Raw genomic sequence first — 21,953 nt, 5'->3', positions numbered from 1 at the left:
ATGAAGCTATTATATGATTACAGCAAAGTCCGTTTTTACGGTGATTACATTAGGATACTGTTGCAAGAGTGCACAGCCTAATCTCCAATTGAACCCAAACAAAACCATCAGCGTCAGTATCCACCTGCAGACATCCTTTCCCGATCCTATCCAGCACAGGTGTATAGCCTATGGGGCGCGCAAATTCAACCACATGGGGGGTCCGGTTTCATCTGTGCCCAAATTATTTTCTGTGGGCTAGCATGGTGTATCCACTTCACGTCATAGTAAATTGATCACCCATTGCAACATGCAATAGTCCTTAACAACCAGAGAGATACGTGACCAAAACCTCGTACTGCCTTCCCTAGCCTTGGTAAATTATTATCTGCGCACGTGACGTCGTCCCGTCGTCCCGTCGGTATTTGTATTACATTATCCGTTACATATATGGTGGTGGTGGGGGGGGGGGGGGCTCATGTGTTTCCGTTACGGGCCTGAGCAGGTACATAACCTACATTTCTTTTTAAACCTAAATAAACCATTCTTTCACTGCTACGTCAACTATGATTTAAATCAAACAAAACGTTTCGTTTCAAAAGTAAATTGATTTATTATATTATTACATATTTAAACAACAACATCAAATGATAGAAAACCAGCTCAATAGAAGGCCTGTTCTACAGGTTAAATATTATTTATTAAGGCAAATACACAAACCCGTTTCCCAAACAGCATCGTTTAAAAGGTGTCTTTTATAACAGAGTATGAACACATACCGTAGTACCCACTTTATCAAGCATCTTCATACTATTCAGTTTTGATCCCTTATATTAATAATCTACAGTTCTAAGAAGATAAGACAACTATTCAGGCTGCACCATCTGCGACTTGGAGGGGTACAGTACCATCTACTGGTTCAATCTGATGGTGATCTACAGTATGTCTAGGTTATAATATTGCCGTTGTATATAAAAGCAGTACCAGTAAAAAAGGGGGTTTGAACTACAGCAATCAAGGGCAACATAGCAGCTCTCATTTATGTTCAAAACACAGATAAGCCTCTTTAAAAGTCTTCACAGCAGCTGTCATAAAAATAAAACACTATAGGCTGCAGTATGGTAACTCAACTACTGAGCATCTAGTTAAGTGTTCTGATGATGACCTGCTGCCTTTAGTAAATATTGTTGGCAAACTCAAGCTCTTGTCGAGGCTAGTTCAATTGTGCGCTAAGATAAATAACCTTGAGCAATGCTCAAAAGTGCTTTTCATCCTTATCATGACCACAATCTTTCTATAATGAGAAGCAGGCTTTAGTTTTGATTGTCAAGAGACATGCAGGTGGTATTATCAGCAGTGGATGGACCTAATGACAGTAAAACGTCAGTCAGATAGCTTGGGCTATCAGTCTCAAGCAAACCCATGGACAGTAAACATCACGCATATTGTCACAAGGGGATGATTTGGGTACAGCAATTCGATTCGGTTCTCAGCACTGAGGCTACAATAGCTACTGTTGCCCACACTTTGGTGGACTGTGTAAGGTTGACATAGCTATGGTAAACACTTTGGTTATCAGCAGGAAAAAATGCATAGGAAGGTTGTTGTGGTAACAGCCTCTGTGTCACTCATCACTGAAGCGCAGTCTGTTGAAGGCCTCTAGGATGTCTTCGTCACTGTAACTGCTGCCGCCAGCGCCTATGCGGAGGACTCGGCTCTCTGAAACATCCTGTTTCAGCTTGCGCTTCCTGAGGACCACTGTGCCTTCCTCCCCTTTGCTCTGTGGCCCCGTCAGCAGGATGTAGCAGGCGTGGCGCCCCCTCTCCAGCAGGGTGGCTGGGAAAGCAAAACAAACACACACAACAGATCGTTTTAAGGCCATCAAATCAACTCCAGTTGGTTTTGAGAGACAGCATTATCTGGTCCACACTATCGGTGTTTAACCAGTCATCTTAGAACTCACCTTTAAATGCAATGATGTGGTCCCTGATATTGTTCTTCTCCAGCAGGACTTTGGAATAAAGTGGGTGGAGCATATAGGAACGATGTTCCTCGGCCAAAGAAATCTTAAGGGAAAAAAAATTATTAAGAATCTACACAACCTATCTAGACACAAGTGCTGTAATTAAGAACACGTGAGTTTGAGAAGATGAATGACAACCTGATGATGAGTGATAGAGAAGATGAATCATGCAGGGTGTGTGGCTGGGTTAATATTCTTACTGAGGAGTTGGTTTCTGAAGGCATTCCCCCCCAGAACATGAAGACAGAGAAGGAGTTGATGGTGTTGACTGAGGCTGGTCTGGGGGAGTTGGGGCTGGCTAGCAGGCTGGCCTCCCACAGAATACCACCTGTCTGCCCATTTAGTATCACTACCTAACATATAAACACACACACAGTGCCAGATGTGTCACATCCAAACAAAAAGGAGTGACACGTAAAACACTACACTTAGTTCCTAGTTTATTCAGAAGCCAACATAACAGTACTACTACCGAGTGCATAAGTACAATAGCTTAGGAAGTGTTATTATGGTATGGCAGGTGTGAGAGCATTCCTTCTTCGTAACTTACCCTTTTCGTGCCATTTCCATTATCCTCCTCAATCACAAAGTCAAGCTTTTCATCATTGTTGAAGTGGCCGAAAGAAGGTTCACTAAGGACAACAAGAAACTCTCAGAAACCTCAAGACAAATCTTACAATTTCCATTATATCAGAATAATATAGACAAAAACAGGCATCATAATTTTATAGTATTAGAATAAAGCACTCCAAAAACCTTACATTCAGCGAGTGATGTTTTTGTGTGGTTTTAGTTACCTCAGGACAGCGCTGGTGTTGACTGTCCACAGTGGGACCCTACTGTTTCCGTCTACGAGTACCACTGCATCTCCAGTCAACAGCAGCAGGTTCGATTGGCTATCTTTCTTTGTCTTTGTCCTCAACACATGTCTCAATGAGTCAGACCTGCAGAGCAAGGAACGCCTGTCTCAAACAACACTAGCTTCTGACCCAGTAAATGGACCACAGGGTTCTAAACTGTTGACCTAAGTCAATGGAGAACAACAATACGTTACGATGTAGCTTTTACCAGCCCTCACTTACTCATAGACTGGTACAAAGCCAGTGATGGGGTCAGCTTTTGATTCCCAATTTTGGTCTTTGTTAAGGTGAGCCTCTGCACCTTCTTTAGCTTTAGCTGCAATCCTCCACAGAGCCAGACCGTATAAGCCAAAGTCTGTGGAGGGACAGAATATAGAACACCAGTTAACAAGCTATTGTTTTGTATTGAATTATTGGGTCTCACGCTCAACAATACCAATATACCAAGGTCATAAAAGGCCCTAAAATCAATTTACTATTGTAGGGGTAATCGTCACTGCAATTTGCAAGGTCAATACATAATGTCACCTTAGCTTGATATCAAAGCATGGATCAGGATCAATGTCAGTCATTGGATAAAAAAATATAGAGAGAAATAAGTCCAAGTTGGCTCGGGTGAACAATGACTTGATTCAGATCCTTACCTTTCTGAAGAAGTACATAGTGGGCGTCCTTAGTTGGGTGCAGAAGATGCTTGGCTGTCTCAGTAGTGTCCAGAACCACTTCTGAGCCAATCTGCACCCCTGTCTTTCCTGACAGAAACACTAGCTGTGTCTGTCAAAATAAGAGGGAGCCACTTGACTTCTGCCGGTAAGAATTCTATCTGTAATTTTTTTTTCATAAGGATTATCTTCTCAAGGACACAGAGGAATTGCATTGCTTTTTGTGGTCAGCCTAGTTTAGTTTTAACAAATAATTGTTTAGGGAATGCTAGAATCTGTTTGGTCATTTAGATCATTACACATCACATAACACAGAGATGGGGTACCCAATCCTAGATCATCTTCAAGCCTTACGGCCATTTGAGAAGTGGCAAACCGATGATGCCAATAAAGTTTACCTGCAGTGGGCCTGGTGCCACCAGAGCTACATCACTGAACCCATCACCATCCAGGTCTGGAACACTGAGAACTGGGAGGGTGCTGTTCAGGCCTGGGGGCTGGGGCCGCTGCCACAAAATCACTCCTGGAAAGAGACACATCATCATCGTCACATTAAGAATTGTTCATATACATGTTAGCTCAGATAAAATAGGATTAGGATTGTGTATGTAGAAATTATGATTTAGAACCATATAGGATTTAGGTTAGACCGTTAGGAAAGAGAGCTGCAGGACCAATAATTCCAATGTCCCTGTACTTGTGGCAAATGGCAAATAAACTTGAAACGTTAACAAGACAGAAAATAATGTCAGTCAGTCACCGTTGTATTTGTCTATGGCCGTGAGTTGATCAGCGTGTGACAGCAGACAGCCTTTTTCTTTCCTTGCCAGTCCATTCAGTCCATCCAGACCACACTGGCCCCACTGGAAGTCCGGGGCCAGGGGAAGCTCCCACAGGCTCATCCCATTTGTCCCTGCCACCGCTGACACAAACAAACAGGGCGTGGGCAGGCCTGGAGGACACACAAGGTACAATCTTAATCCCATGCAAGCATACAGTAACACAACCCAACCCAATCTATCTTTAGCCTATACTTCCCCACCTTTAATTAGCTTTTGTTCAAGTTTTGCCAAAAGGCTTCTCACTTTGACAAGTAAATGAGTAAAGCAGCTTTCTACGTTAACTTTACCAGCACATGTGATATTCGGACCACCCACTGAATCCTTGCGGATGAATAGCACATCCAGTACTTTATCTTTGTTGGCATCTTCTATGTCCAGGAAGTCATAGGTGGCTGTGTTACACACAAAAAAACTTTAACTTTTACAAAAACAATGCTATTACCTTACTCAGTTCTCCGGTGCTAAATGTATTATGTACCTGCTTGAGGAAAGGTGCGATTCCAGGCACTGAGATATTGTGGTCGGACAGGACATGGCATGATGAAAGAGAAGGCAAAGACTATGGTGAGGCAGAGAAACAGCGAAAAGAAGAAGGCAGCAGTGCGCCAGTGGGACAGCTTAGTAAAACCCAAGCCTTCGCTGCAACTCTTCTTTTTCTTCAATTGTGTGGGAGGTGTTTGCCCATCTTCTACACCTGCCTCCCCACTCTTCATGGGGTCTGTTTCTGTGGCCTCCATTGCTCCTCACACCCTTACAGCCTTTAAACTACCTTAACAAACACAACATGAAGGGTTGAAACAGTTAGAACCAGACACACAACTTGCTGCAGTAAAATGACGATCTGTTTTTATAAACGTTTCCTCTTTGTTTACTGATATGACTGCACATCTAGACAAAAGAGGTGAACAGCTGTAACAAAGGTAAAGGTACTGTACTCGGCCGTCAACGGTCTAGCTGTTTCCACAACTTTGGCTTTGCGGATCTGAAATCTATTCAAGCCTGCCAACACACACAACCCATTCTAAACATTTATAAACAAAACAAGAACACAGAAGCTACCGAGCCAACGAACTTCTTTTATATTCGATACAGCTATGCCTATGTAACTAGTCCCAAGCACTGGCAGCAAGCAACATAAATTTGCAATGTTGTTAACTAGCTTGCTAACGTCAGCTGGGCTACAGTAGCTTGACCAGCTGCTTCTGTGCCAGTGGGGCGGACAAGATGATAATCCAGGCTAGACCAGACACGGCAAGCAAGATCGATCGTAAAACAACAAGTGCTACCATTAACAACTTTTACATGGTCAAGGTGCATGCTCCTTACCTGAGCTGACGACGGCTATTTGGTTAACTTCCAAAACTGTCAAATCAAGTTCAGCTGCAACTTTGTGAATCTTCTTGTTCTATTTCCGGATGTGTCGTCATTTCCGGAAGGGAGTTCGTGAGAGAAGATTTAGCAAGCGGGTGCGTTCGTGCAAATATAGCTAGCTAGGTTGCTATTAATTTATAAATTACAGTTCCATAGATGCTGCAGTAGACTGTAGTTTGTGGAGAAGCGTCGAAGAACAACATACAGCCATGTCGGCCCAAGCTCAAATGAGAGCTTTGCTCGATCAACTAATGGGGACTGCGAGGGATGGTGAGTTGAAGCAGCTAGCTAGCCGTTAAGCTTGCAAGCACTAGTACAGTAGCTAGCAAAGATGGACCCTTGCAGTGCAATGGTGGCTCGCTTGGATTATTTGGCGTTTCAGATGGACAAACATTTAACGAATGAATGAAATAATGGATGACTGGAGAGTGGCGACAACTTTGTGCGTTTCCCATGAGTCGAACTGCTCCGCATCTGTTGTTGATTTAATGTTTGTATCCATAGCATAAATATATAGCTAGCTTAGCTTTAGCCATTTAACAAACGCTAGCTAGCTAGTACAGCCGCTGTAGGCTTTACATTACAGTACGCTAGCTCTAAGTATATCACTATTCGCCGCACGAAAACACTAGCTAGCTATCTCAAGATGTTCACGGTCATACCCATACATAATCTCCTACATTCAATGTATTTTTAGTGTGGATTAACCATATGCAGTGCTAATTGTTTTTTGAGTCCTGTTTCAGGACATCAGTGTTGGCTAGCTAACATGTTAACAATCAACACGGACAATACCTTCCATATGGATGATGTGTCCACATACCATTCTCTCAATGTCAACTTTGCTGCCTATACTATAACGGGATGCATCGATTAAGTCATTGTGTCGCCTCTGTTATGACAAATGCTTTGTGTAACCAGTTGAAATTTCCGTAGATAAATTATATGAGAGTAACATGGATACACTCATTAAAAACAATACAGCAGACAAGGGTGATACAATTATTAATTTGACCTTGGACTACCAAACATGAGTGATATAGGAGTGGAAAAATTCACTTGAATTAGTGGTTCTGTTGAGTTAGCCGTTATTGGGCCTGTTGCTCTTCAGTGGGAGTTTGTGTGTGCGTGGTGCTTGTGTGTTGAGAGAGATGAATTCAAATTCATCCCATACATATGTTTCATACAAACTGAACAATTGTGGCCCCTTTATTTTATTCATAAAGGTTCAGTGTATCTTTGCCAGCCTACATCAATCTGCAAAGGAGTTGCAGAAAAGCCTCATGTTCATCGAGCCGTGAGTCCCACATGATTTTTAAAGCTGTTATGATGAATATCCAAACACTTTGTTTTTCATTCCGGAAGTTGTAATTTTTAACATCACAACAATGGAATTGTCTTCAGTGACATTTGAATTAGCCTACAATTTGCAGATTGAAATAAAGCTAATACAATCTGGTCGCGCTCAGAGAGGAGTACTCCTCCATGTTGACGTTTAAGCTACTATCAGACGTCAGTATTAGCCATCAGAAGAAGCTTTTGCACAGATCATTTTCAATTTGACTTGTGTATCACTCCCAACTTCCTTACTACAGGTATGGGCAAGAAAACTGTTCCCATTTATACTTTTCTACAGCGGGTTTAAAATTCTGCAGCTGAGGTCTTGAAGATTCAGATGGGTACAGTATATGTTGCAGCTCGCAGTGTGTATAAACTAACTTTTTTTTTTTCCTTTTTTTTTTTAAATTTATTTCCGCTTTTATTTTATTTTCACTGTTTCATTACTGTAAGGCCCTTGGCTAAAGCAGCAGTACTCACGGAAGTTCTTCGAAAGTCTGTCAAGTCAGCAGATCTGTGTCTATAAGCAAAGTGACAGCTGCTGCTAAACACACACAGCCCTTCTAAACTGAATGAGAATGTCATGAGACCTAGGTAGCCATGTCAAGCTGTCCATGTCAATCAACGTTGGTTGTAGGCTACGTAGGTAGGCACTATGAAAATAATTGGCTACTACTAGATGAGACAATGGATTGCTATTTTGAGACTCAATAGAACCTAATCTGGGAACATTCCATACATTATTCATGTGGTTAGGCTCCGGTACAGTAAGGTAAGATCTGAGTTCCAACAGGATACATTACAAGCTAGAAAGACCACAATGCCTTATCCGCCCCTGCTGTTGTGGTGTTATAGGTGTATGTGATGTATGTCAGTAATGGGGGCACACACTAGGCAGCCAGCGATGGGTAAATATTTGAGTCCATAGTCAAGTAAAAGAAACAGAACGTTGCTGACATTGTCTGTGGGACATTGTAGCTCATTGATTATGTTTTTGACCCAATCTAAAAGAAAACAACAGGATGCGCTTGTATGCCCCCTTTATGATAATATGGGCCCAGTGATTCATTGGACACCTCGCTGTAGCTACAGAGTATGTGAGGTGTTTCTCATTAAGGGTTTCTGGACTGTTTCAGGGGACGAGACGCGACAGAGGGTCAAGTTCACGGACGAGCGGGTCTGCAAGAGCCATCTTCTGAACTGCTGTCCACACGACATCCTGTCTGGAACAGTAAGTACTCAGCCTCTCCTAAGGAAACTCCATCCCACAGAGAATCGGTGATGGATTCTCTAATTTGGTTTGTTTCCTAAGCGTATGGATCTGGGGGAGTGTTCCAAGATCCACGACCTAGCTCTGAGGGCAGACTATGAGATTGCCTCCAAGGAAAGGGACCTGTTCTTTGAGCTTGATGTAAGTGCGCAGTCTGAATATATCTACCAGCTCAACACATTTTGTTCACGGTCTTATACATGGCACTGGCATTGCATACAGTACTTAGTACTTACTGCATGGTCACCTGCTTAAATTGTTTTGTAAATATGTTAATTAACCCTGTGTATTACCCCATGTACGGCACTGTATTTTTGTACCTTTACACTTTGCTTTCCGTCTTGCCTGCTTTAATGCTGCAATGTTTGTGTTTCTCAAGGCCGTCGACCACCTGGAGTCATTCATTGCTGACTGCGACCGGAGAACGGAACTGGCCAAGAAGCGTCTGGCTGAGACTCAGGAGGAGATCAGTGCTGAGGTGGCAGCAAAGGTGAGACGAGAAACCAGAGAGATGTCAGAGAGAGGCAGGAAAGTACACACGCTTCACTACTGTGGGCCGTCCCCTGGTTCTGTTATCGGCTACCACTTGGGTTGGACTTTGTCTTTTAGTGTAAACGTGTCATTAACTCATAGACCCTCTCCTTACATCCCAACTTTGATACTAATCAAATGCATCTCAGTTAATATACTACTTGACAGTCTACTACTTTCACATCTTGTATGTCCACTTAGCAAAAATCTCAATTTGGCACAGGTCTTCTGCATTCACTTTATTTCTCAAGTGTTTCTGTTTTCGAGTGTGTAATTGATTAACCGCTGACCAGGACTCATGACCCAGGACTCATGGCCCAGGACCAATGCTGTTTTGCAGGCAGAGAAGGTGCACGAGCTGAACGAGGAGATCGGGAAGCTGCTGGCCAAGGCCGAGCAGCTGGGAGCCGAGGGGAACGTAGACGAGGCCCAGAAGGTTCTACATGAAGTGGAGAAAGTTCGCAGCAGGAAGAAGGATGCAGAGGTGAAGAATGATTTGTGCTTCTTAAACGGCCATTGTCCTCTTATGTCTAAACCATTTTTAGGTTGTTATAACTGTCCCGGAGTTTCATAATAGTTTGCAGAAAACAAGGTACTTGGGTGTGTATTCTCTGGTTCCTGATCTCTTGTGTGCTCTGCTGTAGGAGGAGTACAGGAACTCCATGCCCGCCTCCAGCTTTCAGCAGCAAAAGCTCCGGGTGTGTGAAGTGTGCTCCGCTTACCTTGGTCTCCACGACAACGACCGTCGCCTGGCCGATCACTTTGGTGGGAAACTGCACCTGGGGTTCATCCAGATCAGGGAGAAACTGGACCAGCTAAAGGTAGATCCCAGCAGTCTGTAGATGAACAGTTGCAGGTCTGGAATATATTGGCAGCTATTAGGGTTAGAGCGATCTAAATCCAAGCTTGAACTTAACAGTAAAATGCACTGTTTTGTGAAATATAAGTCTGTGTCTCCTTTTGTTCTTAGAAAACTGTTCTGGAAAAGCAGGAAAAGAGAAACCAGGACCGCCTGAAGAGGAGAGAAGAGAGGGAGAAGGAGGAGATGAAGAAAAAAAGGTGGGATAAGAAATCATGGATTTAGACTTAGAAATAAACGGTTTTACAGTGTCAGCGTTTCATTCAGTTGACTAAGTGTTGCCTCCTCCACTCTACAGCACCAGCACCAGGTCAAGGAGCCGGGAGCATAGAAGGTTAGCATAGTAAACTCACTGCACTAAACATAATACATCTGTATAATGTACATCTAAACTGGTTACAGCAAACGTTGCTAAATGTAAAGTGGCTTGTCTGTCCTGATCCCAGGTCTCGCTCCCGAGACCGCAAGAGGCGCCGCTCTCGGTCCTCCTCCCGAGAGAGGAGGCGTTCCCGCTCCAGGGAGAAGGAGAAGGAGAGAGAAAAGGAAAGGGAGAGAGAAAGGGAGAAGGAAAGGGAAAAGGAGAGGGACAGGAGGAGGCGTCACCGCAGTCGCTCTCGGTCCCGCAGCCGGGGCCGCCGTCACAGCCACGAGCAGAGCTCCAGACACAAGTAGGACGACTGGCATCACTAACGTTCACACGTCCAGCACTGAAGTATAGTGGAGAAAAAAATCTGCAAAACGAATACATTTATTTAAATTGACGTGTCCCCCTTGCTTCTCTACTCTCCACCCACAATTTCCTGATGTGTTCGACTGTCTCTCTCCCTAAGGTCCTCTCGTGACAGAGAGCGCTCCTCAAGGGACCAATCCCGTGAGCGCGACAGAAGGGACGGCATCAACGGCAGGACGGACTCCCGTCGGGCGGACGACAGGGACTCTGGTGACTTTTGAAGACCCCCTCGGTCCTCCCTCCCTCACCCACACACTACATGTTCAGACCTGCAGTGAATCTATGAAGGATGCTGTCTTGTCTTTGTATGATTCCCCTTTGTATGTTTCCCCTCATTAAAAATCCATAGAATTTTACTTTCACAGCTATTCCAAGCATCTTACTTGTAAGATTCATAGATAATCGTGTATGAGAAATGGCAACATATGCTGTATATGTTTTATACAGTATATACATGTATCATACATGCCTTATTTTTTTTTATGTAATCAATGTATATCTCTGGCTTTAGATTGGGGGATCATAATTATCAAGAGTGAAATGTAAGGCTTGTCTAAATTGGTGGCTATTTAGACATTTCATAAAATTTCACTATGTATAGCTACTCTAGAAATTGAATTGAATTTCCAGTAGTGGTGGGAACATTTAGCTTTCCTGTTTATTTGCTGACATTTGGGTGAAGAAAAGGGTCCCCTTTTAAACAACATTTTAAGTTTTGTGGCGCTTTCCATTGTTTTGTGCTTTTTCATTGCTGTCATTTGATATAGAATTTCCCTTAAGTCATTTAACCATTACCACTGGTGTTATGTAATGTTTGGCTTCTCTAGCAAATATGTTTGTGTCAATTTACCAGTTTAAATTGAAATACAATAAACCATATTATTTATGTTATTGATTCTATATTCTTTTATTCTCCCAAACCACATGACTATTGGCTGTTAAACCCAGATGGCATGTTATCAGTTGGCTTTCCCAATACTCTTGGCTAGTTTTACTGGGGAACATTTTACAGTAGCTTTAAAGATTGTCTGTTTAATGTAAGGCTAACTTATGCAGCCATGTTTTAATATCTATTTCTTATTTTTTGTAATGGGGGGTGGGGGGGTGGAAATTTGTTTTGTGTAGAATTTAGTTCACATAAAATGTAATGAAGACAAATATATAAACCCTTCTAATCCTAGGCTGGACATGTGTAGCAACAAGATCACCTAGTGGATCCTCTAACATATAATGCTTTTTACGATTTCAGCTTCCAATCATTTTGATAATGACTTTAGGGTTAGGGAATTTGTTGGTTCTTGCTTGTCTGTCACCTCAAGTTATTTGCGAAAACATTGTATTTTGATGCATAGCTTTTTCTCAATGTGTGTTGTCTCCATGTACTTAATGTTTGTATTATTATGCTGGAAGAAGATTGTTTTTTGCCTGAAGAAAATAAACTTCCAGCCTTTTTATTATATTGTCAAGATGGACACATTGTACTTGTCAAAGACCAGGATTGTTTGTTGTACAGAATTTTTTTACAGTACACAATATATTAAATATACATTCATTTATAGTTGGATTGTAGAGGTACACAAAAATGAATTTTTGATTTAAACAAAATAAGTTTACACCATGGGTTAGGGATATACAATAGGGTATAAAGAACCATTTTTAAATGTTTTTTCAGTATAATATTGTTAGTATTAATGTGAGCATTCACAAGCAACTTTAGCAAACCCTGTGGACCTAGTCACAATTTCATAGAATATTACATTCACAGCAAATACGTTGATTCTGGACCAGTCCTTGGGGAAAAGGTGGTGTACTTGGACAAGAATTTCATATTCACTTATAGTGTGTTAAATTATAGCATGTCATTTCTTCATTGGCACATATTATTTAAGTCAGTGCCATTTTTCATAGGGTGCTACTCTCCAGTTTCAGGTCCACCTTCAGTTTTTGCTTTTCCATGACAGCTTCAAGCTCTGTAGCCCTCCGGGCATCCTAGGAAAAAATATGTATTTAGATCTGGAAAGACTCCAACAGACACGCAGAATTTTTGTTTTTGTTTGAATGTGTTATAACAAGATAGATTGAGAATCACTGTCTTGTCTTACCTCAAGGAGTGACTTCTGCACAGTGAGCTGACTGTAGACTCTGGTGCCCTCTTCTGGGATGACGGCACGAAGCTCCTCTTTGTTCAGAGAGAAGAGTTGAGCACCTGTCAGCACTCCCAGACACTGTACCGTCCTGAGGGAACCACAAGCAGCGAATGAGACCATGGTTAGACCCTCTATACATACGTTACCTGTCCTTTCCACACATATTTGTGACAAATTGTTAAAAGGTTAATATTACCACAAACTAGCATTAAAAAGTCCAGTTAAAAAAGAGGGTGTTTAGGCACATTTACATTTAGTCATTTAGCAGACGCTCTTATCCAGAGCGACTTACAGTAAGTACAGGGACATTCCCCCGAGGCAAGTAGGGTGAAGTGCCTTGCCCAAGGACACAACGTCATTTGGCACGGCCGGGAATCGAACCGGCGACCTTCTGATTACTAGCCCGATTCCCTAACCGCTCAGCCACCTGACTCCCGTGGAAAGGCACGTGTGCATGCTCATGTGTATTTCACTCAGCACTCACGGCTCGCTGAAACCTTTCCCCTTGAGCCATTCTGCCACTTCATCAGGGGGGGAATGATAGTCCAGGGGGACGGAGGTGTCGGAGGACCGAGGGATATGCAGGGACTTGTTCAAACCAGACTTCCCATTGGTCAGTCGCTGGAGCAGTTCGTCGTTCACCATCATGGCTGCAACAGAACGCAGGAGTGACTAAGGGTTCACATTAGTGCATATGACAGGTTGTTTGAATTCCTAAAGATGTTTTGCCTACACTATACTTCCTGCTTACGTGTTCTCTAATAGAAGATGAATCAAAAGATAGTTCTGTACACAGCTAATTCGCCTCCATCCAACAACCCACATGAAAACAGATTTACAGTTGTTTCCTCAGACCGTGGCCAGAGACACTAAACCTACTTGACAAGTCTTGTAAGCTTAGAGCAAACAGCGAAACCACCTCATCTGTAAAGAGCTTAAGGCAAACATTAATTTCCTAATGGGTTGCCGTCTATTTCTCTGTACTCTTATACGCAAACCCTCACGCGAAAGACAAACATCCCAACTGTCCCCCGATTTGATGTCAATGTAGCCCTTTTGTATCGAGCTGGTACCTTTGTCTGTGTCTTCTGAGGTGGGAGCGTTGTGGCTGTATACTTGTAAGCTTCGTGGCCGAGGATTTGACTGATGGGTAAAGGCAGGAGAGCTGGGAGGACCACCGCTGGAAGCTGTCAAAGGCGGAGCCTAGGGTAGCACACGAGAGTAAACAAGGTGGATTTCAGTTTAAAGCGTTTGTTGTTGTTTTTTGTACATGTGGATGTGTTTGTGTGTATCTGTATGTGGATGTGTTTGTGTGTATCTGTATGTGGATGTGTTTGTGTGTATCTGTATGTGGATGTGTTTGTGTGTATCTGTATGTGGATGTGTTTGTGTGTATCTGTATGTGGATGTGTTTGTGTGTATCTGTATGTGGATGTGTGTTACCTTGGGTGGTCTTTGTGTGCCTGGGCTTTCTGCGTGAGACACCGGTTCCAGAATGTTGAATGGGACAAAGCCAATCTCATTGAAGCGATTACGACATTTCCACCAGCGTTTGGATGACTCAACCACCTGACAGAGGCAGAGAGAAGCCAATAAATATGAAGCCCAGTCCATATTAACCCTCGTGCTGCCTTCGGGTCACATGACCCAAAGGTTCATAACGAACCATCGTTGTGTTTACCCAATTTTACCCAATACAAAAACAAATAAAAATAATTTTCTTTTAACCTTCGCAATGTGGGGGGTCTGAGACAGCCCAACGGTTAAAAGAAAATGCTTCACTTTGTTTTTGTATGCGGTAAAGTTGTCGCAATACGACGGTGGGTCACAATGACTGATGGGTCAGAACGACCCGAAGATAACACAAGGGTTAACAAGACAGCTGTTTTTATCCAGGAAAAAGTCCACTAATAAAATGAATGAGTCAGACAAGCATAGTGCATCATGCCAAAAAGTATTCCTGTATTTCCTTGATTCCAATACACCTGTCTGGTCTTGGACCTGTTTGGTGAGTCCTGTTTCATGGGAGTGGTCTAAGAATGTTCTTAAAAAGAACTGCCATGGAGAACCTTTAAGGATTTGTCAGAGGCTTACCTCCAACGTCTCTCCCTGTAGAACTGACAACTCGCTACTATTCCGCGCCACAAAGTCATAACTGCAGCTGTACAGCCTCTCTCCCTCAGGTGGCAGGACACTACTGTCTCTGGTTGAAAAGGAGTGAAAATTACTCTACAATTTTGGCAAATTAAACATTTTGATATGATTATAAATCTATTATATGAAAGTGAACATAAAACATACATTTCTTCAATAGGAGGAGTTGCTGGTGCAGCTGGCTGAGGGGGCTGTTGTTTCTGACGAGAGAGAGAGAGAGGGGGGGGGGGGTGAGGCAACACTTTCTGTGCACACAAACACTTGATCTCAAATTCTCACCTTTATACTTCTAAAGGATATAACTATGACTTTTTAGGTCAGCCAATCCCCTACCTCTTGTTTCTCCTTCATGGCTTCTTGTTTATGTTGGGACTCCAAAGGGTCTTCCCAGACCTGACCGTCTGCCTTATTGGCTTCCGGCTTCCAGCCGTCCAGGAACACTGGGGTGTAAGCGGGCACAGGCCCTCTGAGCTGGGAGCTGACACGCAAACACACACACACACAGAGAAAAGGGACCAGAGTCACATCAACAGGAGCTAACAACCAACCGGAAAGTGAAGAGAGATTTAACCTCAACATAATAGCATGAAATTAGGTCATGAGCCACCTGTCTGTGAAGAAGCAGAAGTCTTTAGCATACATTCAAAACAAGACTTAATTGACTACCTAGCCAGGACACTAGTGATGTTAGTGGGCACAAAGTCCTGTTTCATGTTATGCCATTATCACAGATCACCATACGAGGCCACCTCATCAAAGTGAGATGTCAGAGGATTTCCCGAGACCTCTACTGACCGAGAGAGTGTCCAGTTGGGGCCCAGGGATGTCCAGAGCTCTTTCTCCTCCTCGTTCAGGTGGCTTTGGAGCAGGGTCACAGCTGAGCTGGTCATTGCGGGGCTGGCCACTGAGGCCCCTAGAGCTGGACCCCCTGTAGTCTTCACCATCTGGACACACAGGTAACACTCTGTTAGACTAGGGTTATATAGACTACACAGCTACAATACTGTTGAAAGGGCAACTTAATGGATGGAATGGATGAGGGGCCTGAGACATGATCAACACCTGGTACTTTTAGGGATTTCAGAACACGATGAATTACCTTAGATCAATGTTACCCTAATTATAAAAAAAAAAAAACACAAAGACACTAAGCAAACACATTGCCAAAGAGATGCCAGTCACACCTCTCTCGGTCTCTCCCTATTACTCTGCAGGTGTGCCAGGATACATGTTCCTCCATGCCCAGTTTTCCAAGACATTCCTTTCTGTTGTTACTCAATGATTCATTTCACAGTAGCTAGACCACTCAATCTAGAAATTCAACAAAAATGCTGTTGTTGACGTGGATTCAATTTTACCTCAAAACAGACGGTTGACTATGAAGCAAGTCTGTCTGAGGTAAGAGGCTTTTTGTACAATCTCCCAGAAATGAAGTAACTGTGTAAATAATCCCATTTTAACCATGGCCTGCTTTTTGTTCTCCATATCACACTGGGTACTGCCCTGTGTAAATATTAAATGTGACTTTAAAAAGCTGTTGATGAAGCTGACCAACACAATTATTTGGCTTAAGCCTCTGAAATAAAAAATAAAAAGTTGTTTTGAAAAGTTATAACTAATTGTACATTAGGCCTATGTTCCATTATATACTGTGCCTACCCTCCTGTTACCATAGAACTGTTATTTCCAAACATTCAGCCATAAGTTTTTTTTATTAATGTTATGAAATCACAAGAGATAACAACTGGGAAACATTTCTAAATACTGATTGTGACATGCCTTTTTAATCTATGCAGCTACAGGACAATCATTCATTCTAGAGCTCCTCCCAGGTTGTCACTGTGTGAGCTTTTATTGGTTGGAGGAGGGGGACTGGGAATGAATAGTTGTACTCACTATATCCAGAGGTTTGAACACGTGGTGGAGCAGCTCCTCTGATGATGGGTTTGAAATGGCAAACTTGAGTCTGGCCTGCAGAGAGGAAGAGAGACAGAGAGAGAGAGAGAAAGAAAGGATAAGAAAAAAACTAATTCAGGCACACAAGGGGCTTTTATAACTTTACATTACTGTGCAGGTTGCACAAAGTTCACTCACCAGCAGACTAAAGCAGTACTTGAATTTCTGGAAGATATCAACGAATTCCTCCTCCAGTGGAGGTCGAGCTTTTGCAATGAGCAACTCTTCTGTTTAAGGTGAAGAGCACAGACAGAAGTTAGGTAATGTATACAGTAGTTGGATGGCCAAAGTAAAACTAAAACACCTTGATGGAGGCCATAATTCACTATTAGTAAAATCTTGTGAGATACATAATTTGAGATTCTATTTACAAAAAATGTCCCATTTCTCTTTTCCAAATATTACCTTCAACATTTTGCTTTTTGCTTTTCTTCTTTTTCTTCTTCCTTTGGGTTAAAATTGTTGCAGCTTCTGCAGACTGCTGCAACTTTGACATGAATGCCTCAATGTCATCGAAACAGTGATTCAAAATGCCCTGAGAACAAACACACAAGATGAATTGGAGAAGGATTAACCCATCTAGCTTTGGTTAACATTTTTTAAATGCACACATATTGTAGAAATCTCTTCCAAAAAGATGAACGTACCACTTCTCTGTCTGCTCGCAGGAAGGACACGTCAGGCTGCCCTCCATTCACCCCATTTGCTGCTGAGAGAGAAAGATACAATTCTGGCCTCCATTTGTATTCATTGCCCTGGAACTGCCTACATTCAGAATTCCTCCCCTCTTTCTCCAACTCCCCGCACGCACGCACACACACGCACAAACGCGCACAAACACCACCCCTCGATACACACAATGGAATCTCTGTGCTCTCCTACCTTCTACCTTAAATACCTTACTCTGAGCCTCCCTTCCCCTCCTTCTCTCCCACGCTCTCTCATCCTCCCTTATTCATTCTCCCCCCCCTCCCCATATCTCCATTCAGATCCAAAGATTTTTATTGACATGGCAAACAGGTGAATTGCAAGAGCACACACGCACAAATATCCATGTGAAAACAAGCCGTACCTCTGGGTCCTGGGTAAGGTGGAGGGTTGGCTGGTGGAGGGTTGGGTGCATGTGGAAGGGGGGGGTTTGGTATTCCATAGGGGTCCATCATCTCTTCTGTGGGAACCAGAGCGAGACTGGAGGGAGAGAGCAGTGCATGTTGACATTCTGGACACTCATTGAACTGATCCCTCCCCCTTCTGACTGTGTGTGTGTTGTTTTTAACCTGTTCTCACATTTCTTGTACATGGGTAAGTTTTAGGAGTTTTAAGAACTCACTGTGGTTCTTTTATAACATAATATAGCGACTTTATTTATATAGCACATTTCATACAAGAATTGCAGCTCAAGGTGCTTTACATAAGATCAATAAAAACAATAATATAAGTAATAAAACCCTTCTGAACCAGGCCGCAGTCTTTACAGTAATTATTTTGGCAGTTGCTAAGAACAACTATTCATTCAACACCGCAGGAAACAGCCATCAGCCATCAGTAAATGTACGCCACCAGTGCACCGTAATTATAGTACAATTAAAAACCAGAGAGCTCAGCAATTATTAACATAGGGAAACCTTATTCCATTCAGTAAATACAGTTTACAGAGAAAGGCATGCCCAGCAGTGTTCTCTAGTTACACCTAGCTTTCATATCAGTTTGATGTACTTTATGGACAGTAAACACTGTGTGTGAACGGAAATTATAACACGTCTGTAGCTTAACATCAACACAATTGTATTCACATTAATTGTATTCACATTTGAAAGGATCCACACCCCTTGATTAACTACATAATGAAAACTCTGAATAAGAAACTGAACATTTGTATCTGTCTGTTTTAAGCCTTTTGTTTGACATTGGTTGTTTACAGTCCCTCACATACTGTAACACATAGAGTCAGTCTCAAACACACAGCCAAGCATACAGATCACCCCCAATGGCTACAGTTCAGTTGTTATCATCCAGATAGAGGCCACCTCTGATACGAGCTGATATCTTACCTAATATACTGTATCTGCCCTTTTAGTGTCCTTAGGTTTGTCTCGGAGTACTGCTTAGAGTTAAATCCTTGAGTTTTCAGTGCACCACCATCATCTCTTTCCGCTCCCTTCAGCGACAATGGCCTTGTTTTCTGTCACACCTTTTAAAGTTATGTAGAAACCAGTCAAACAGGTCTCTCCTCTTTCTGTCTCAGCTGCACACTCACTAGCTTTCTCACTCTCTCTCCACTCCACCTCTCTCTCTCTGTGACAGGTGCCTATGCATGCTGGACTCCCGCTTTAGGTCATAGAAAACTTGAGAATGAGATGGTTGTCAAGGGGTACAGAAAAACCGTGAATCGTTTGTTGGGTTTAACTCTTTTCTACCGTTTTCTTTCAAATACACACTTCAAACACACACGTACACATTCATACACACACTTTCTGTGCCCAGTTATTGTTTATTAGTGTGCTATGATGTCTACGTCTGTGACCGTACCTGGGAGCCTCATGACGCTTCTTGGTCTTCGAGGAGGAACCTGACACTGCCCTTGAGATACCGTCACGAACCTGCTCTGCCTGTGGAAACAGAGGTCGCATGACTGTAGTCTGACTGGACCTGATTGAACAGATTGTTCCAATATATTTTGGATGCATTGCATGGGCCCCTGTCAGAGGATAGGCCATCAGAATGTAAAGAATGAGTGGAATTAAAACTCATGGAGGCAACAAGCTAAGCTAATGTCTGAAATTACAAATAGACTCTACAACTCACCTTTACTGCCTCACAGTTGAAGAAGAGAACATCAGGCTTTTTCTGCTTGACACTTTGGCAGACAAGGAGAAGGAGGGATGGGAATCTTTTCTCTGTCAGGATGGCGTCACAGCGTAATATAGATGAGACAGAGTATTTCTCCAACTCCTCCTGCACAGGACACAATACATTCAACAACAACATTTTGATACTATTTAACAATAAACTACTGGACCTAGAAACAGAAAGTGTTCTTTGGAGAACCGGTTGTAAACCCTTGAGGATAATTCAAAGCCTTCTTGGTTCTAAGTAGTAACGTTTTTTGAATCTCACAAAAGTAATAGATTTAACTCTAAAGTGGGGCAATGAAAATTTCGGGAAACCGTTCTGTGCAAGAATGTCAGCTTGTCCACATGAAGTTTACTGCATACCTGGTTCTGTACGTCTCTGAGTCTGAGGTCATCTGGCCCGACCTCCAGCACCATCTCCTGGCTCCACAGACGATCCGACCGGGCTAGGAGGGAGAGGCGAGACTGGGCCTCCTCCACGCTCTTCACCTCCCCATCCTGCAGGGAGAACGTCACCAGGTGCTGAAAAAGAGGACAGACAAAAAAACTGTTAACTTCTGGGAAAGGTGGATCATTTCATTCAGTGGATTAGTGGATTTACACTAATTGTAATTAAGAAATGTGGCTTTAGAAAGGGTTTGGCAAGAAGGTTATGAATTCGAAAACGAGAGAGCATTACACTTACATTGACTAGGTATTTTGAGACGCTTGTCATCCTGGTCTGATACAAAGTTTCAGACTGCTCCTGAAAGATACAATATGACAATATTACGGTTAGCCATAGATGGAAGTTCTTCAAGAGATTAAATGATATGGAAAGTGGAAAGAGAGGTTCGTAGATGTCAGAAGACAGGGTGTAGTCTAAGACCTTTGTTCTACAATGGGTGTAACTCCATTGGTATCGTTCTTGATGAGTCGTAGACCGAAATTACTTTGTCTTAAGTCCTGCAGATATTTCTTGTATTTATTTATTTATTACAATAGTATGCTCTCATGGTGTGCTGAAAGACTGTGTCTTCTATTAGTCTCAATCTTGTCCCTTCAGTAGCTGTGCCTTATGTGCATTCTATAACATTTGTGAATGGCACCAAACCAACCAGTCTGACCACAGCACTGCAATGCAACATACTTAAGATGTGGATCTTGATCATTCATCTTCAGTACTGTAACTTTCACCAATACCGTCTCCAACAAAAGTGTCTTAGTTTCAGGTAAAGTTCGATTTCTATTTATCTGCCATTTCTATGTTGTCTTTCAGGAGCCAGAGTCAGTCTTCCCACCTAGTCAATCATTCTGCTCTTCTTGTGTTTTTGTTTCTCTCAACATTAGGTCTTCCTGAAATAGATTCTTGTCAGACTCAGTCATATCAGAGAAAGAGAAATCTTACTCCATGGAACACAATTAGTACATTAGTAGATAGAAAGATTTAAGATGGTTTGAGTTCCATTTTACATCTATGAAAGTTATCCCACCCAATGTTGGAATCTAATTGGATGTGAAATAACATTGCCAGCTTAAAACGATGTAAATCAAGAAAATGGTAGACCCTATCACACATATCATGATATACGACATAAGGCAACATTGTCCTTCATAAAATGTGTAGTTGAATAACCTGTTGCTGTGCACTTACCTCAAGTTTTCAGCCTGAGTTTAAAAAATAAAAAGATTTCTAGTTTCTGGCAGTAAGATTCCTGTATAGCCTCTCTGTCCCTACGGGCATCAAGTCCTGGCTCCTGGAGTGCGTCATCAAACCCAGCCTTGCTCAGCCAAATATACACGAGCCCAGCCCTGTACTATAACCACCTTGTCCCTGCTTCACACAGGCTGGCCCAGCCCATCCCAGCCCCCTCGCACACACATACGGAAGATGCAAATATTTATATGAGAATTATTAAATAATTAAAGGAACATTACGTAAGACGTGTTAAAACATTTACGTAGCATCCACATCTCTGATGACCAAATAATTGCAAGTCGGTAACATTTAAACGTAAAAACCAACTAATTTGACCAATAAACTATTTAATTTATTCTAGAATTTAACACCGGCGTGGAGTGATCGTGTGTTAAAAAGACAGGTAGCCAAAGATTCATTTCATGCCCACTGCCCAGCCTCACTAAACCAAATTATTTTCACGTCATGCTGGTTTTCACTTTAGGATTGGTGGACTGCAGCTCTGCTTACACGATGCCACTCGTACCACAAGAGGGGGCACTTGTCCTCTAATACTGTTGAATGGACCGTTGTGGAACGGAAAACCTTGGTCAACGTTCAATGTTTTGAAAGGTTGAAACAATATTTTCGAAAAAAGATGAGGACTGTACTCTATTGTATTCTGCTCTAGACTTTTGTTCTCATTTCCCCTCTCCTCCTCT

General features: G+C 42.5%; 3 protein-coding genes across 8 annotated transcripts; 1 reads left to right on the top strand and 2 right to left on the bottom strand.

Moving 5' to 3' along the window:
- Positions 1-573: 573 nt before the first annotated feature.
- On the bottom strand, positions 574-5,844 carry fam234a (family with sequence similarity 234 member A). The gene is made up of 12 exons (XM_062475624.1): positions 5,693-5,844; positions 4,845-5,135; positions 4,654-4,758; positions 4,285-4,476; positions 3,923-4,047; positions 3,507-3,636; positions 3,085-3,217; positions 2,800-2,946; positions 2,553-2,634; positions 2,203-2,355; positions 1,943-2,045; positions 574-1,815 (listed from the first exon to the last, which is right to left on the bottom strand). Exons 2-12 carry the CDS (start codon positions 5,101-5,103, stop codon positions 1,604-1,606), a joined length of 1,641 nt encoding a protein of 546 aa, XP_062331608.1. The 5' UTR covers positions 5,104-5,135; positions 5,693-5,844; the 3' UTR covers positions 574-1,603.
- Positions 5,786-11,356, top strand: luc7l (LUC7-like (S. cerevisiae)). Of its 3 annotated transcripts, XM_062475627.1 has the most exons (11): positions 5,798-6,007; positions 6,964-7,034; positions 8,212-8,306; positions 8,388-8,486; positions 8,725-8,835; positions 9,217-9,360; positions 9,521-9,697; positions 9,847-9,935; positions 10,034-10,069; positions 10,182-10,403; positions 10,566-11,356. In XM_062475627.1, the coding sequence occupies exons 4-11, from the start codon at positions 8,391-8,393 to the stop codon at positions 10,684-10,686; spliced, it is 996 nt and encodes a 331-aa protein (XP_062331611.1). In that variant the 5' UTR covers positions 5,798-6,007; positions 6,964-7,034; positions 8,212-8,306; positions 8,388-8,390; the 3' UTR covers positions 10,687-11,356. The 3 variants fall into 3 exon arrangements, with proteins under 3 accessions (XP_062331610.1, XP_062331611.1, XP_062331609.1); XM_062475626.1 differs by lacking the exon at positions 6,964-7,034 and having other exon boundaries at positions 5,786-6,007; XM_062475625.1 differs by lacking the exons at positions 5,798-6,007; positions 6,964-7,034 and having other exon boundaries at positions 7,436-8,306.
- Positions 11,357-11,879: 523 nt separating this feature from the next.
- On the bottom strand, positions 11,880-21,356 carry eps8l1b (EPS8 signaling adaptor L1b). Of its 4 annotated transcripts, none has more exons than XM_062475620.1 (19): positions 21,208-21,355; positions 20,260-20,319; positions 19,938-20,096; positions 19,528-19,677; positions 19,252-19,331; positions 17,795-17,910; positions 17,370-17,431; positions 17,128-17,257; positions 16,861-16,949; positions 16,663-16,737; positions 15,562-15,710; positions 15,100-15,244; positions 14,914-14,966; positions 14,707-14,815; positions 14,056-14,181; positions 13,686-13,815; positions 13,097-13,262; positions 12,568-12,700; positions 11,880-12,454 (listed from the first exon to the last, which is right to left on the bottom strand). In XM_062475620.1, exons 2-19 carry the CDS (start codon positions 20,287-20,289, stop codon positions 12,368-12,370), a joined length of 1,989 nt encoding a protein of 662 aa, XP_062331604.1. In that variant the 5' UTR covers positions 20,290-20,319; positions 21,208-21,355; the 3' UTR covers positions 11,880-12,367. The 4 variants fall into 4 exon arrangements, with proteins under 4 accessions (XP_062331604.1, XP_062331606.1, XP_062331605.1 ...); XM_062475622.1 differs by having other exon boundaries at positions 17,370-17,428; XM_062475621.1 differs by lacking the exon at positions 21,208-21,355 and adding an exon at positions 20,443-20,554.
- Between the last annotated feature and the right edge of the window lie 597 nt (positions 21,357-21,953).

Source organism: Osmerus eperlanus, chromosome 12 (assembly GCF_963692335.1).
Source record: "Osmerus eperlanus chromosome 12, fOsmEpe2.1, whole genome shotgun sequence".
NCBI classification, from domain to species: domain Eukaryota; kingdom Metazoa; phylum Chordata; class Actinopteri; order Osmeriformes; family Osmeridae; genus Osmerus; species Osmerus eperlanus.
The sequence above is the reverse complement of the archived record's forward strand: the minus strand, read 5'-3'. Positions and strand labels throughout refer to the sequence as shown.

What these genes read in the sequence shown, in the direction of transcription:
- fam234a (XM_062475624.1), bottom strand. Translation starts at nt 5,103, where the DNA reads ATGGAGGCCACAGAAACAGACCCCATGAAGAGTGGGGAGGCAGGTGTA. An exon ending in GGCCATAGACAAATACAACG is followed by an intron (nt 4,048 to 4,284) that starts GTGACTGACTGA and finishes GTCTCTTTCCAG; the next exon opens with GAGTGATTTTGTGGCAGCGG. An exon ending in CTATGTACTTCTTCAGAAAG is followed by an intron (nt 3,218 to 3,506) that starts GTAAGGATCTGA and finishes GTCCCTCCACAG; the next exon opens with ACTTTGGCTTATACGGTCTG.
- luc7l (XM_062475625.1), top strand. Translation starts at nt 8,064, where the DNA reads ATGTTTTTGACCCAATCTAAAAGAAAACAACAGGATGCGCTTGTATGC. An exon ending in GCAGGAAGAAGGATGCAGAG is followed by an intron (nt 9,361 to 9,520) that starts GTGAAGAATGAT and finishes GCTCTGCTGTAG; the next exon opens with GAGGAGTACAGGAACTCCAT. An exon ending in AGAAACTGGACCAGCTAAAG is followed by an intron (nt 9,698 to 9,846) that starts GTAGATCCCAGC and finishes TTTTGTTCTTAG; the next exon opens with AAAACTGTTCTGGAAAAGCA.
- eps8l1b (XM_062475620.1), bottom strand. Translation starts at nt 20,289, where the DNA reads ATGACAAGCGTCTCAAAATACCTAGTCAAT. An exon ending in TCTCAAAATACCTAGTCAAT is followed by an intron (nt 20,097 to 20,259) that starts GTAAGTGTAATG and finishes CCTCTTTTTCAG; the next exon opens with CACCTGGTGACGTTCTCCCT. An exon ending in GCACACAAAGACCACCCAAG is followed by an intron (nt 13,816 to 14,055) that starts GTAACACACATC and finishes GTGCTACCCTAG; the next exon opens with GCTCCGCCTTTGACAGCTTC.